The 15575-nt window shown below is 36.4% G+C and overlaps 1 protein-coding gene across 2 annotated transcripts; it reads left to right on the forward strand.

The window, feature by feature from the left end:
- The first annotated feature begins 88 nt into the window (after nt 1-88).
- Nucleotides 89-9315, forward strand: east (enhanced adult sensory threshold). Of its 2 annotated transcripts, XM_069110039.1 has the most exons (9): nt 89-195; nt 264-512; nt 875-996; nt 1761-6111; nt 6201-6276; nt 6697-6959; nt 7047-7202; nt 7340-7653; nt 7743-9315. In XM_069110039.1, the coding sequence occupies exons 4-9, from the start codon at nt 1846-1848 to the stop codon at nt 9313-9315; spliced, it is 6648 nt and encodes a 2215-aa protein (XP_068966140.1). In that variant the 5' UTR covers nt 89-195; nt 264-512; nt 875-996; nt 1761-1845. The 2 variants fall into 2 exon arrangements, with proteins under 2 accessions (XP_068966140.1, XP_068966141.1); XM_069110040.1 differs by lacking the exon at nt 89-195 and having other exon boundaries at nt 200-512; nt 1858-6111.
- The last annotated feature ends 6260 nt before the right edge of the window (nt 9316-15575 follow it).

The raw sequence follows: 15575 nt of genomic DNA on the forward strand, positions 1-15575 counted from the left end.
AGCGACGCGCTCGTATTTCTACCGTTTTTCGTTCTCAGTAGAAGGATCATCTCGGTCGGTCTCGATCCTAATAGACGAACGTGTCATTGAGCGATCGTGATTCTGTAAAATTCGCCAAATAACGCGGGGTTAAGTTATCAGAAATAGTATATAGATTTCGAAGTGCCGCGTTGTTCCAAATTTTGCTGGAGTATTGTCAGTATATATCATACTTTTTTCGAGTAGTTTTTCGGTTTGTTAGTAAGTATAAGTTTTTTGTTAAGCGAACGTGTAGCGGAAACGGGGTTGCGTAAAGCTAGAAGGGTGGAATTCATTGAAAATAACTGGATGAATTAGCACGAATGGACTATGGACCTGGGAGAGGTCGCGTGTTCTACCGTCAGGTGGCGGTAGCCTCAAAACAGTGGGACATCGTATAGACACCCTGCAACGGGACTGTGTTTTTCACAGGATTGTTTTCCGCGTTTTCCCGCAAAAACCACGCTCTTTTACTGTGATTTTTCGTTCCAGAGGTAAGTACAATCGACGAATCGAGTATCGAAATTATAAATTCTCTGGATAACCTCTTAATAAGCCTGCAGTAAACCTCGGAAATCTTGAATCGGGTCCGACCTTTTGTTTATTCGTGGCGATTTTTTCGCGATGATTTGCTGCGTGATTTTCGATGATTCTCGCCCGCTTAAACCCCAATTTTTATCATGGGCAGTTAATATGTGATCCGTTCTTTCCGTCGAGGCGAAATTTTGTAGGATCCGTTAGGTGATTGTTGAGATATCGTGGTAAATATTTCAAAGTGATATTCCCTGACCGAGAAGAGGCGCTCCGTGTATCCGTGTAAATGCAAAGTTTGTCACGTAATTTTTCTGACCGCCAGGGCCGCATCTATCAACCCCACTATCCGGCCGGCCGCTCACCTACTCACATCTAAGACGAATTATGTAGTTTTTCCACTTGGTATACAGTCAATTTGTTCCTGTCTTGCTTAAAAGAGGAAAGGTATATTTTTTTCATTTATAATTTTATCCTTTTTGTCGCGCGCGCGCTTTTATGCGCGCGCGCGCGTGTGTGTGTGTGTGTGCGTGTGCGTGCGTGCGTGCGTGCGAGCGAGCGCGTGTGTGTGGAGAGAGAGAGAGAGAGAGAGAGAGAGAGAGAGAGAGAGAGAGAGAGAGAGAGAGAGAGAGCAACTGTAAAAAGTATTTGTATACTATTGTATTTATTATAGTATTTATATAATAATTAATTGACTTCAAGTATATTAAATTCCATGTTATTTGATTGTACTTTTGTATGACTACAAAAATTTAATACTATGGAATTAAGTGTGGAACCTGATAAAATAATGCTTTATTGGAAAGTAGGGGTGCATACAAATATTTTTTATAGTTGCTATATATATATATATATTCAACAGCTGTAAAAAGTATTCTCATATCACTGTATTTATTATAGCGTTTGTATATTAATTAATTAGATCCATGTATATTAAATTTCATATTATTTAGTAACATTTTTACATAATTCGAAAAATTTGATACCTAATAAAAGAATATTTCATTGGAAGATAATGGTATGTGTAAATACTTTTTATTGCCATTGTATAAATATTTTTTGGATGGAAAAAGAGATAGAGTTAACTTTTAATTCAATGTTTTGATCATTTTTTTAAAGATGGAAATATATAGTAATCTTTCAGAGTACAATATTATAAATAAATCCAAGATTTCTTTTCACTTTTAAAATATATATTGTTTTATTAATAGGAGAATTGACAAATTACTCTGAATGCTACAATGGTAATAGCAATTATCATTTGATCAGTAATCTGCTTGCAATTTCATATTATGAATGAAATTGCAGGAGCCCAATGTGGGTGGAAGTGAGATGGCATCCAGGGAAAAGAAACCCTTAGCGCCTTCCAAAGCAAAACAGAAGGCGAATAATGATTCTGGCTTGCCATCGAATGAAATTAAAAGTAGAAAAGGCAAGACTTTGTCGAATCTAAAGCAACAGCAACTTGCACGGGACATAATAGAGGCTGTGGCGACTGGTAGTCAACTTCCTCCAAAATTAGAGGCAACCCTTCCACGTAAAAAGGTTCTCAGGAACCTTAAACGTAAACAAAAGCTAAGAGTAACAAAGGCCAATTTAATTAAGTCAAAAGTTACAAGGAAGGTGACCAGTAGAAATTTATGCAGAATAACTTCTGATATTAAGAAGGGTGTGAGGGCTAAAAGAGCCAAATTATCAGAAGAAAACAGTGCTAAGACATCTGATATCAATACAAAAACTTTAGAGAACCACATAAACGAAGCGGAGGGTGAAAGTATAGGGACAGAAGGAGGTAATAGAAGTGCCAAGAATAATCTCAGGACTAAAAAGACCAAGTTTATACCAAAAAGTAGCGAATTGGAGAGTGAGGACATTGTGGACAAAGATACAGATTCAGTTGCTGGATCCAGTATCAAGAGCAGTCCAAAACTTAATAGGAAAGGTAGAAGCTTGGAAAATTTAGATTCTTTACCTAGGGGTGTTAAATCTACCAAATTTTCGGGATTTAAAAGGAATAGTATCAAAGAGAAAGACACTTTCATAAAGTCAGAAGGTGATATTAAATATACAAAAGGAAGAAAGAGTACCAGGGATATAGATTGCACTAATATAAGAGTTTCAAAGTCACTTCTGGACACCAAGAGTTCTATAGATCTTACCATAGACGAAGTGATAGCTTCAATGTTGAGCGATTCAGAAATAGATAATCAGCAAGGAATAACAGAGAAAATAGAAGGGAAAGTAACAAGGAGGAAAAAGATGTTGGTAGAAGAGAATATAGTCCCGGATATTGAGATAAAAAAAGAACCAGACAGTGAAGATATCAAAATTACTTCTGATGGGGAGAATTTGGAAACAGAATCTGTTCAAAGTGCAATTCAATTGAGGAAAAGGTCGAACGCATCGATTAGTCAAAGAAGTTTGCGGAATGGCAAGTTACGACAGGCGGATTCTGTTATCTCTACCGATTTGGAGCTTAAAAAACGTCGAAGATTGAATTCGGACGACCCTGTTAGTTCGGAAGTTTCCACGGATAATATCGCAGATAGTAATATCGATACCGAATCTTGTTTTTCTGAATCTAGCGGTAACGATTCTCAGACGGTTATGGTATCAACTAAAGATGAACTTTGCTTAAAACAAGAAACACTAAAAAATTTCGAAGACAGTTCGCAAATTGTATCGGAAATAGAAAATAATAACAATAGTGATAGAGTAGATAGGACAACAGAGATTGGACCTACTCTTCGTTCGAAAACTAAAGCCAAAAGTACCGAGATCGAAATAAAAAATGACAATATCAAAGGCGAATATACACGAATAATACCGAAAAACGCGGAAGTGCAAGAAGAGCTGAAGAAAACGAGTAATTTAGATCAAGTTAGGAAAGATAATATTTTAGCGAAACTTTCTGACAAATCTAAGGGTCGAAGAAGCAGTTTAAACATAGATATGAAGAAGACGGTCAATTCGTTTTATGGTACGGATAAGTCGGACGGTAATCCGAAGTCTCAGATAGATCAAATGATAGAAAATATCAAGCTTACGATCGCCAAATCTATCGAGAGTAAAATCTTTGGGCCGGAGAAGGGTCTCGGATTGAATAAAAATTTTGAAGTACCAAAAATCGAGGAAATAATTGCACCGCTGAGTGCGGAGTCGCAGAAATTAGGGTTGGAGGACAATACAGACGAGGATAAGTCTACTATTTCCAAGAATGAGATTAAATCGGACAATTCAGAAAATTCAGTGGCTGAACTGAAGCCAAAAGTGGCCGATACTGCCAAAGAAATTGAAAAACTAGTCATGGGTGATATTGAACTAGCTGAAACACATTCTCAGAACGTACAAGAGAGCGATTCTTCTGACAATGATGCAAGCTGCAACCCTCATAATGCTTCTGAAGCAGGTTCTGTACAGATAACAGAGAACAATGATAGCACCTGCAAAGCTATGAATCAACAGGAGGAATCGAATGATATTTCTAATTCGGCAGAGGAGTCTAAAAAGGACGTGGAACAAGTTATAGACGATCAGATAAAGACTTTGGATGATGGTAAAAGATCTGGTCTTAGCAAAAAATCTCCGAGAATAACGGATAAAGGTCATCTCGAAAACAACGAAACTGTTAAAAAATTAGGTAGAGTATTAAATAGAATAGCCCAAAAGTCTGAAAACTGTGAAGAGTCTTTGGAGAACTCCAGTAAACCTGTTTCTGAGGAAACTGCTTCGAATGACGAGCCACCTAAGAACGAATCGACAAATAAAGCGGCTAGTTTAGAATCTTCAATTGTTTGCACGGTAATCGTGTCGAAGCAGGTACAAGAAGAAGTTACAGAAGAGGAAGCAAAAACAGATCAAACAATCGAAGATGAGGCTAAGATTTCTGCAAATGTTACTGTGCAATCTGATGATGTAGAGACTTTAGAAAGTATCTCTAAGGAAGTAGAAAGATTGGTAGCAGAGGATCAATCTAGCAATCAACTGCAAACGAGTATGAACGAAATACAATACAGGCAAGAATCAGCAAGCAAAACTACAACAGACATTTCTCCATTACCTAGTACGTTACGTATCACAGATATTGAAAAACAGGAAATAAGTCCTGCCAAAGTGGATGAATCAGAAAATAGCGATGCACAAAATAAACCTAAGGTAATAGAGAATACCAAAGAAATTGAAAAATCTGAAGAAAGCGTGTCAGAAGTAACACAAGTTGCAAAGAAGGACAAGAATAATTGCAGAGTACCACCTACTTCCGATTCCACAACGAACTTTAAATGCACCGCGAGTCCTGTTTCTAGCGATGCGTGTAATCCTATCGAAGATATAAAAAAAGATATAGATGAGAATGAAAAGGACGAGAAATGTAAATCGAGTAATAATACAGATAACAATAACGCTGGTAATAATAATACTGAGAAAAAAGTAATTTCGTTAAAGGATAATTCAGAGAATAATGATACAACTATAGTAAAGGAAGAAATAGAAATATCAGACAATACCGTGGAAGAGCAAAAATCTGCTGGCGATGATAACAAAAAACGAGTATTAAGAGCTCGCGATAAAACGAAAAAGCTCGAAAAGGGACAAACATCTTGTAACAAAGAACGCATCGAAGGTGCTCCAAAAATTAAAACGGAAGAGGAAAGTTCTCAAATATTGCAGAGTTCTCATAATGAGGAAGATACACAGGATTTGGAAGAAAAGGCTCATGAAATGATCACAGACGACATAGATGATTCTCAGAACAGCACTGAAACAGATACTATCGAGTTAGAACGTCAAGCTCGCACTAGACGCAGCAGGGAGGTGAAGAAACGCAAAGAGGATCAACTAAATGCTGTAAAAAATAAACGATCAAAACGGGAAATACGGAGATACGATCAACAGAATAAGGAGGAGACACTATTGGACAATGAGGTAGCAAAGATCAATGAGAACAACCGATCCTTTTTAAACAAATATGAAAACGGAACAGAATGTGCCACGAATTTCAGAGGTTTCTCAGAAGGGGTTAGGGGAAGTTTGGAAAAATGTCAGGACAGTACAGATAGTATTAGAAGCAAATCAGAAAATGACTTAATTATCACGAAAGAGCCTAGTAAAAAGACATGTGAGAACAGATTATCTCGAAATTTATCTGAGAACCATGTGACCAAGCAGTCAGGGAATATGGACATTCTGAATGCCGATTGTAAACCTGTAAAAACACCAGAAACATCACAGAAAGATTCTGATGAGACATCTACGTCTGGTGAATCCTCTAGCAGCATTAATATTACTCCAAAGATTTTGGAAACACCAGAAGACAAGGCGAAGAAAGAGTCGATTCTGAGACTTCTCGGTTTGGAATCTCTGGAAAAGGCTGCTGAGCGGTTGAGCCATCAAAAGGCCAAAAAGGAACAGTACACAGGTACCTTGAAAACTGTAATCCGTGTTCAGAAAGAAAAGGAGAAAGACAAGAGGCGATCAAGATCACCATTGAAAATGGTGTTGAAACAGGGTCGTGGAGATGGCGAAGGAGATTCACCTGAGAATTTTTACACTATTCAGAAGGAGGTGAGTTTTATACAAATGTGATAAATTAATATACTATGAATAAGACGAAATTTAATCAGTTACTTATTATATTGCTTTTTATTTTTCAGTTTGGAACCAGTGGTTGGGGAGATAGCAGCTCTGGTGCGAACCGAAAGTTCTCTACTAACCACAGACACTCTTGCGGTAATCCTGGTTGCGGGAATAACTACATTCTTAATCATTCCTTGTCCTTCTGCTTAAAACACACGTTCTCGTCATTGTGAAAAGAATCGCTTGATATTTTTTTAACGAATTGCCCTTGTTTATTATAGCACGATTATTTCCTTAATCGCGATTTTGTTACTATCTAGTATCAAGCAGTTCTTTAATTCATAAATCACCTAAAAAAAAGGATCCCGCAAATCATAACAACTATATAGTCTTCTATAACAAGCATGTTACTTTGCGCTACTGCTTCAACATTAATTATATTTATTCTCTAACTTTCCTATTATCTTCCAATTAAGTTGCTCTCACTTCATCAAAGTATTAAATTAGAACATCAGATTTATTGTTGTATAGCTCTGTAATAATTTTGGATTACTTATTGTTTTGTCACAACAGATGAAGATAACGAAGACACAACGCCGAAGGATCGTCAGTCTCTTGTTATTCCAGAGAAGTCCTCCTCTTTCTCTATTCATCCTGGACGCTTGTGCGCGGACGTCTGTTGTTACTGCTTTGGAAAATTCGGTTCTTTGGACACACCGATGCATCTTGCTCAAATGAAGTCCGATGAAAGACGGAAAAAGATTTTAATCATAGAAAGACATCTGAATAAGGATTCTTGCTTATGTGATGCTTGCTACCGTCATGTAGACAGAAAGGTGGAAGCTTGATTTATAAAATTTTCAGTATCATCTAATCGGTCTTTGAATATGTAATCTTATTATGTAAAATTTCTTGATGTTTAGGCAAATACAAGTCCAACAAATATGCAAACGAAGCCACAGAAACAACACAGACAACTCATGGTGTCCAAGTGCTCAGCTCGCGAATGTAGAGATGCTTCGCGACATCATGTCAAACGTCGATGGTTGCTCAAGATAAAAGCTGGTCTGCAAAAACAGGTTAGTGTACCAGTATAAGTTGGTAAAAAAATAATGCAATCTGAAGTTTAAAATCCAATTTTAATCAAACTTTCATACCTACAGTTACATTATTACTTTTTTTACAAATATCTGTGATAAATATGTTTTCTATACAGGTGGACATTGATTGGGAATCGAGTCAACACACGTCCATGTCGTTCTGCGCTAGCCATTACTCGAAGATCGAACGATTCTTGACTTGTGCGTTATGCAAACGTAGGTTGGCGAGAAACCACACTCATCAGCTAGCTAATGCAGAGACTGAGGAATTAAATCAGTTGCTTGGACAACAAGGGATTCCTGTTATTCTGGCGGCCGGTACTTTCGTTTGTAAATTGTGTAGATATTTCACACAGTTGCAGTTGAAGTATAAGGATGTAGAGAACATGAACACGAATCATAAGTCGTTCTTCAAGAGTTATCGGAAAAGGTATGGTTCCCTTGATACATTTACAAGATTTAATTTTTACTTTTATTATGTCTTTATATTTTTATCTTTTATTCTTTTTGTATGTTCAGAATCCTACACTATCACGACATTGAGGTTTTGGAAAACGAAGACGAAGATTCTTCTCACAATCAGACTAAGGACAAAGACAAGGACAAAAAGAAGAAAACCAAGTGTAGCACACAACCTAAGACCGGAACTTCCAAGTCTCCGGATGGTACGACGAATTCCGCCTCTGAAAAATCTACTCCAGAACCCACCAAAAACGAGGAAGCGAGTTCCGAGATGGACAACGAAAACCGTTCCGCGAAGACAAACTTGAACGACGAAAACGTCGGGATGGACGTGCAGTTCCTCGGTATTGAAAGCACCGTGGAGAAACTGAAGAAACGCAAGCTGCTTGATATGCACCCATACACAACATCAGATACAATGATATCTTGTGATAATCCCAACGAGGTTGCCGAGATCCTTGCAATGGACAAGGAGGTGACGCTAACCAGATTGCCAAAGAGGCCAAGGACGAATAATGACATCACACCGGTTGTACAGAGACTCGGTGCTAATCCTTCCATTAGTGTACGTACTCTTTTCCCTGGCGAGGAGGAGATGAACCTTCACGCCAATATAGAGTTTACGAATGTTCGAGAAATAACGCCTCAAGGTTGGGAAAAGTGTGCCACTATGATACAATATGATAGAGACACGAAACTCCTCTGGCAAGAGCTACAGAGACCATACGGGAATCAGAGCTCGTTTCTCAGACATCTGATACTTCTGGAAAAATATTACAGATCTGGTGATTTGGTGTTAGCCCCGAATGCATCACGGAATGCCATTAATTACTCGACTTCTGTGCAGAATCGTTTAATATCGTACGAAGGTCCAGAGAAAATGGACGAACCAATAATGGAACCGATTGCCTCAGAATATCACAATTCTCGTCGACTGAGTGGCGGCTACGTTCTCGAAAGGGATAAGCATTCTTTACCAAGCACAAGTACTCCTAAACAACCATCGTCCACCAGTACTACGCAATCTATAAAAAGTAGTCCTCCTCGGGTTCTGAAGTTAAACCCTGGAGTGTCGATAATTAAGAAACCACCCCCTAATCTGCAACGACTAAACCTTCCATCTACCAGCGCCAACCCTGCGAACGGTAACGTGAAACGAAAGGACGGTCAAAAACTGCCAACTTCTTCTGGTGGTAAGGTGTTTCATTTAAGCGAGCCCGAGTTCAAACGATTACAAAATCTAAAGAAACAGAAGCAACAAATGCTCACGGAGAAACAGTTGACCAGTTCAAACGGCGGGACAGGTAATTTGAGTTCTTCGGCAAACGTGAAGTCGACGACGCAGTATCAAAAGGCGCAGATAGCTGCGCACACACAGTTTCAGAAGCACCTGAGAATGCAGCAGGAGATGCTGAGTCGGCAGAGCAGAAGTGACTTCGAGCCGTTAATATGCGACGTTCGCGCGTTGGCAAACGAGAATAGCCCGACGCAAAACTTACTGCACAACCTGAACCTGCCGAAATCAATCCAGGTGACAACAAAGACGTCAAACCAGATTCCGATATTGCCAAAAATACCGAAGTCGCTGACGGTGATACCGCAAACGGTCACTAGACCAACCGAGAAATGAAACAAGTGGACAAATAGGGGTAAACAGTAAGTAAACAAATTATAGATGTTAATTCCTTCAGACGAGAGAATGTACACGAGGGTTCGTATCCGATCCTGAGTGTAAAGGAGAGAGTTTGTAAAATAAAATGGAAATGATCGGCAGAGCGTGACGGACCAACTAGAGAGAATTGTTGATCGAATTTTGCGTTTCGATGCCGATCGCGGGAGATAAAGAAAGGTATTGAGGAAGTTTTGTCGAGGCTAGCTCACCGCGAGAAGCGACAATATTTGCCTTATAAGGGTATAAAAAAATGAAAAAAAATAAAAATGGAAAAGTGTACACGAGAGAAAAACTCTGTACTGCTCAAAAGAAAATACGGTTATACGATGAACGATCATACGTGTCATATTTTGCGTGTATTTGCATACGCGCATGCGTATATGTCGTGATAATATATATATATATAGAAACATCATTTCAGTTTCGTCGGAAAAACGATACAACAGCGAAGAAAAGAACATTAACTAAAATCGTTAACGATCTTGTACATTAACAACCAAAGCATCAGTGTGAAAAAAATATGGCGAAACATGGTAAAAAACCTGTTTCCAAGGAAAAGTGCCTAAAAAAAATGTATGTCGCGAACGAAGTCGTTAGTTTTTAAATGGCAAAGTATACTATGTTGAACGGACTTGAAACACACGTTATACATATGGTTATATATATATATAATATATATATATATATATAATATATACTGCATACACATATATATATATATATATATAATGTATACTACATACATATATATATATACACGAACAAAAGGAGAAAACAACAAATAAAGATAAAGAAGGTAAACGAACGATCGTTCGAACGAGTGAAGAGTTTAAGGGAGAAAAGAAGAAGGGGGTACATATATCTTGAAAGTTTATGAATCAAGGAGCTTTGATTTCACCCCCTTTTGTTTCTTCGTTTATATGTTCTAAATCTAAAACAGAAAAATCAATCCTCGATTGAGAAATACAGCTCTTCTTTGAATTTTTTTACGAGGAACGGTCGAATAGGATAAGAGAGAACATATACCCGACGAACGAAATGAAGAAGAAGCTGACGATTTGCCTTGCTGTTGTTAGATAAAGAAAACAATTCATGCTAGAGACATATCTGTCCCACGCGTTCTTTGAGATCTACACCTGAAGGTCTCGCGGAGGTCCTTGAGGCTTCAAAGAGCACTTTCAAATCGGTAGTTCGTTCCTTTTTCCGCGTATCCCGATGGAGATATAGTCGAAAATTCGTGTCGAGATGATATTGCGTGTATTCCTGCGAGGTTGGCGCCACGGTGTAGATTTCCTTACGATTTTTCTCCGTACGCCGAATATATTTTTGTCTACCTGTGAAAAAAAAAAAGAAATATCGCGGAATTTTGGAGAGAAAGGGAAATAGAAGGATAAAAGATAGGACGTGACCTTTTTTGCCGTGAGTAAGGTACGAGACAAAATAATGACACCCGAAGAGATTCAATTGTACATTAGAAAAGAAGAAAAAAATATATAGATATATATATATTTTGGCCTGCTCATCGGAGAGTAGCATAATGACCACTTGTAATTAATTCTTATTAATCAGGGGGCGATCGTTGAGCAAGAAAGCTAAGCGTTTGTCGTATGAATTGATGGATACATTTCTATAAAGTAGGTGTAGATTTATTACGCCTCGAGCTTATTTATTACGTTACTATAATATCATTATATTACATTGTACATAACTGATAATTATTTCTAGTTTGTAATTGATTATTATTATATTATTAATTATTTCATTATCGGTAATTCTATTGCTATTATAGGACACGGTGAATTTTAATCATCGTGCAAGATTCCTTCATTAATCGTGTAAGACGATCGCGAGTTTGAGAGAAATGTGAGGATTTCGAAACTCCTTTGATAAGAGATACACAAGATAAAAGATCGAAAGGTTAACGAATGAATGAGCGAAAGACTGAAAGAGCGAGAGAAACAAGCAGAATGAATCCGTTTCCTTCTTCTTCTTCTTTTTCATTTTCTTCATTTTGTTTGTTTTTGTTTCTGTATGAAGTCGCCATGTGAAAGGGCGTGAAGGAAAGAACAAGTCGAAAAAAGATGTTTGTCGAAAGAGAAGAAAAATCCTCCTTCGGACACGCAAACCGTATGCAGTCGGTTGTCGCGTGTCGTTTCGAGGTTATGTTATTACTGCCTTAAAGAAATGCGCGTGATCGATTGTAAATAGTAGTAGCAGAGAGAGTGAAACTTGAAAAATGTCATTTCGAATCAGATATTGCGCCTGGGAGAACCTCGGTTCGCGAGACAAATAAAATGAGCAATTAGAAATGAGAAATGCTTGAGCATTGTTTGTTGAACGGTGCATCCTATAACGATAAAAAAAACGTTGGAAATCATTCGAGTTAAGGGTAAGCCCACTTTTGAACCGATTAAAATTGACGAGAGGATTAGCCTGGCGGTGACGTCTGTTGAATTCCAGATATTTCTACTTAAAATTATCTAAACTCGTTTTCTGTTTATTCTGTGTCTTTAAAAAAGATGAATAAAATAGTCTGAAAATTTTTTCACGCTTTATTTGTTATTTAACTAGCTTCATTTCTTGCTCGTACCTTCTTTTTTTTTCAAATATGTAACTGTACCTTTAATTGTTGCTTAACCAAATGCACTAGTTAACGTGTTCACTAAAAATGGTTCGCACGGAAATGGAATCGGTTCAAGAGTACGTATATCCGTTCTAATTCTTTAAATTTTCATTTTGGCTGTGTTGAGCTAGGACGATTAACGGTCAAAGAAGATCGACGGATAGATAAATTTTATATCGCACGGACGAAAGAATTTTGTCGAGTTCAGGCGGAAATCGTTCGCTCGAGTGTTCTGGCAGCTTCATTCGTTTTAACTTATCAAATCATTGTTAAAACAAATTTTGTATGTTGATAATTATCGACGAAGAAGATCAGTACTGATTTATATCGAAAATCTAGAGACATTTTTTAAATTACTATATTATGGCATATCAGGTTGTAACTAAGAGATTATTGACCTGCTGATATTGTAATATATCGCAATATCTTCGAACATTCATACAATGACACGGTAATGCTTTAGTAAATCGTAATATAATTTCCTACTAAAGTATAGCGCTTAGTCTTTGAACCTTTTCTTTTTTTATAAATTAAATGACAATTGTAAGATATCATTTTGACACTTCGAAATATGAATTTGAATATAATGAAGTGAGAAGGACAGTTGTAGCGACGTAACTGTTAGACGAAGTAACGAAGAAGGCCAGGAACTCGAGGTGTGCGTAATCTAATCTGAAAAAAATTCACGTGGCGAAACGTAAAAGAAAACACAGGCACACGTATACACGTGCATGGGACATACTGTACAGGATAGTCGTGCACAACTGTGTGGCGCATGTGCGCGTGAATAATAGGAAAGAATGTCGGCGTCAGTATTATATGTATATTAAATATATATAATACTGAACGTGTGTTATAAATAAATATATATATATTATATATATATTAGTATATAAAATTATAATACAATAAAGTACTTGATGGTACGTTATACATATTAAAATGCTCTATTTTATTAAGGATATTTTTGATATATCTATATATATATATATATATTATAAATATGAATATAAATATAAATATATGTATTTCGAACTAAAATCGATCGAACTCACGATCAATGTAATTATTGTTATCGACGGGACGATAGCGTTTAGAATTTATGAAGATAAGTATTTACTGAGCTGTGTGCAGTGCGTGTCAAATTGTAATTTCTGAATCTTACATAATCCCGTTATTAGTAATTTCGACTGGACAAGATTGTTAACCAGCTCTCTTTTTTTCTTCTTTTCTTTTTCCTTAAGTCTTTGATCTTTTTTTCTAGAATCGAGAAAGATACAAAATGAGAGAAAAAGAGACGGTTGACTAAAAAAAAAAAAAAAATGGAAAAAATACACAGATACGTTGATAATGGTAGTAGCTTGTGTGTATAGAGCAGTGATCTTGTTCGAATCGATATACCATGTAATCGAGCATATCTAACCCTTATTTATTGTTTTATACAGAACTGTTGCCTGCTATTAGTGAAGTCTCAAATCCTTCCGTTTCGTTCCCACTTTCTTCGTTGATGCAATCAACACAAAGGAGTACGATTATTGTTGTAGAATAATTGTTACAGCCCTTCTTTGTTACGTGTCTTCGTAGACGTGGTGGTGATTCGAGGAATTGTGAGGTCGTTCCTTTGTTTGACTGCATCAATTCTTTTCTTTTTATTTTTTCTTCATTTGTCTTTATCTAATTTTTCCATTTCTTTCTTTCCTTAAAGCAACAACTATATTTAATTGATGCGTATTTCAATTATTGTAAGTGTCAGTGTATCTATGGCAGTTTCACATTTAAAATATACCTTTTCTTTTTTTCCTGAAATTGAGTTTTCGTGAGTGTTAATTATCGCAGCTGCGCCATCATAAGTTAATAATGCACGTTAGAAGAACGTATGGAATGAACGTATGATACAAGAAAAAGAGAGGATAGTACGACCGTTTTTAAATTGATTGCTCAAGACTTTTTAATTGTTAATCGTCCACGCTCGTTTACGTTTGTATGCCCAAATTGCGTCAATGAATTGTTACATTGTACAAATATTTATCGCGACAATGAGAATCGACCTTGGTACATGCAACGTTTTTAACGACAATGGCGAATTATTTAAATAGCGCAACGTACTCTTTTTCGAATTATTCGATCGAACCGTAAAAAAACAAAAGACGAATGTGTATTATATCGATGAACCGATAACGGCAATTAATTTTTGTCAACAGCAACTGCATACTTCTCAGCAAATGAACGCTCGATAAGTGTATGTAGTACGATTATACGTAAAGGAAAATTGAAAGTAAGGGAGAGGTATCGGGAAAGAAAGAAAGGGGAAGTGATAGAGGAAAAGAGAGGAAGGCAAACAGTGTACGAGAGAGTGAACTGAGTTTAAGTTTTAAGAATTCTATTTTTGTGATGAAAAGAAAAGTGTAATTATCGTAGTCGAGAGGGACGGCAGGAATCGTCGAATGATTTTCACTCAAAGAAATGTAATCGAATAGACATTTCTTCTTTATTCTGAAAAGAAAGCAAAAGAATAACCATGATTTGGATTATACAGGGTGGTCCCAGACATTCTTTTACGTTTAATAGGCCAATCTTGTAGCTGTATTCTATGAGTATAGTCGAATATGTGTATAGTGTATAGTCAAGTAGAAAGTACTATATAAACATTTCAAACATTATTAAAACGTTATAATACAAATATATAATACAATGGGAACAATAATTGGTTTACGATTACTATGTTATAAGACAACGATAGTATTTCGATTTATTAACCTATGAAGATCACGTCGATGTTCATTTAATTCTAATGAATCAATGTAATGCTTTGTCCGATATATTTTTCTTATTTAGATATGCACGCATGAAAATCGAATTGCGTGGAATTGAAAACTATTGGAGACCAAAATATTATCCTTTTCTTATATTTCATATATTTATTGTAACTTTTTAACAAAGCTTTAAATCATCCATGTTCATATAACACTTTTTGTTTGGTTATATTTATAAAATATACTGACCAAGTTTGGCTGTTTAACTCTAGGATGCCCTGTATGGTTTTAACGTAAAGATAATCACGCAACATGATTAGTAGCAGGTTCACACAGAGCGTTAAAGAGCCAAGAAGCATTGGTATCCAATGATTAGCGTCTGACAAAGTGTAATGGTGTTTCTACTGGCAGTAGATGCGACAGCGCATGCCTCTGGCATGCACAAAGGCGAAACACATCGAAAACACAAAAACTTCAGTAATACTTACGTACAAAGAAACTTAGATCCCCTGTTATTCGATTCAATTTTTAGTTTATTACTAGGCTGTGGATTTTTATGAAAATTTTTACTAACACAATTATGGAATTAGAATCTAACTAGAGATTTCCTTTACACACTAAATATTATAATTAAGTTGCGGATTTTTATATAATTTATGGGAAATTCGAAGTTTCGATAATATACAAAATGCATATAATATGTAAAAATAAAAAAATATTCAAAATGAACTATTTGTCGTAGCATTTCACGGGATAAATACATATTTATGTATGTTCCATTACTTTAATTGTATTAATAAAAATATGAAATTGCATAAAAATCCGCGTTCTAATTATACATA

Source organism: Bombus flavifrons, chromosome 3, assembly GCF_040668555.2.
Source record: "Bombus flavifrons isolate JBK064 chromosome 3, iyBomFlav1_principal, whole genome shotgun sequence".
NCBI lineage: Eukaryota > Metazoa > Arthropoda > Insecta > Hymenoptera > Apidae > Bombus > Bombus flavifrons.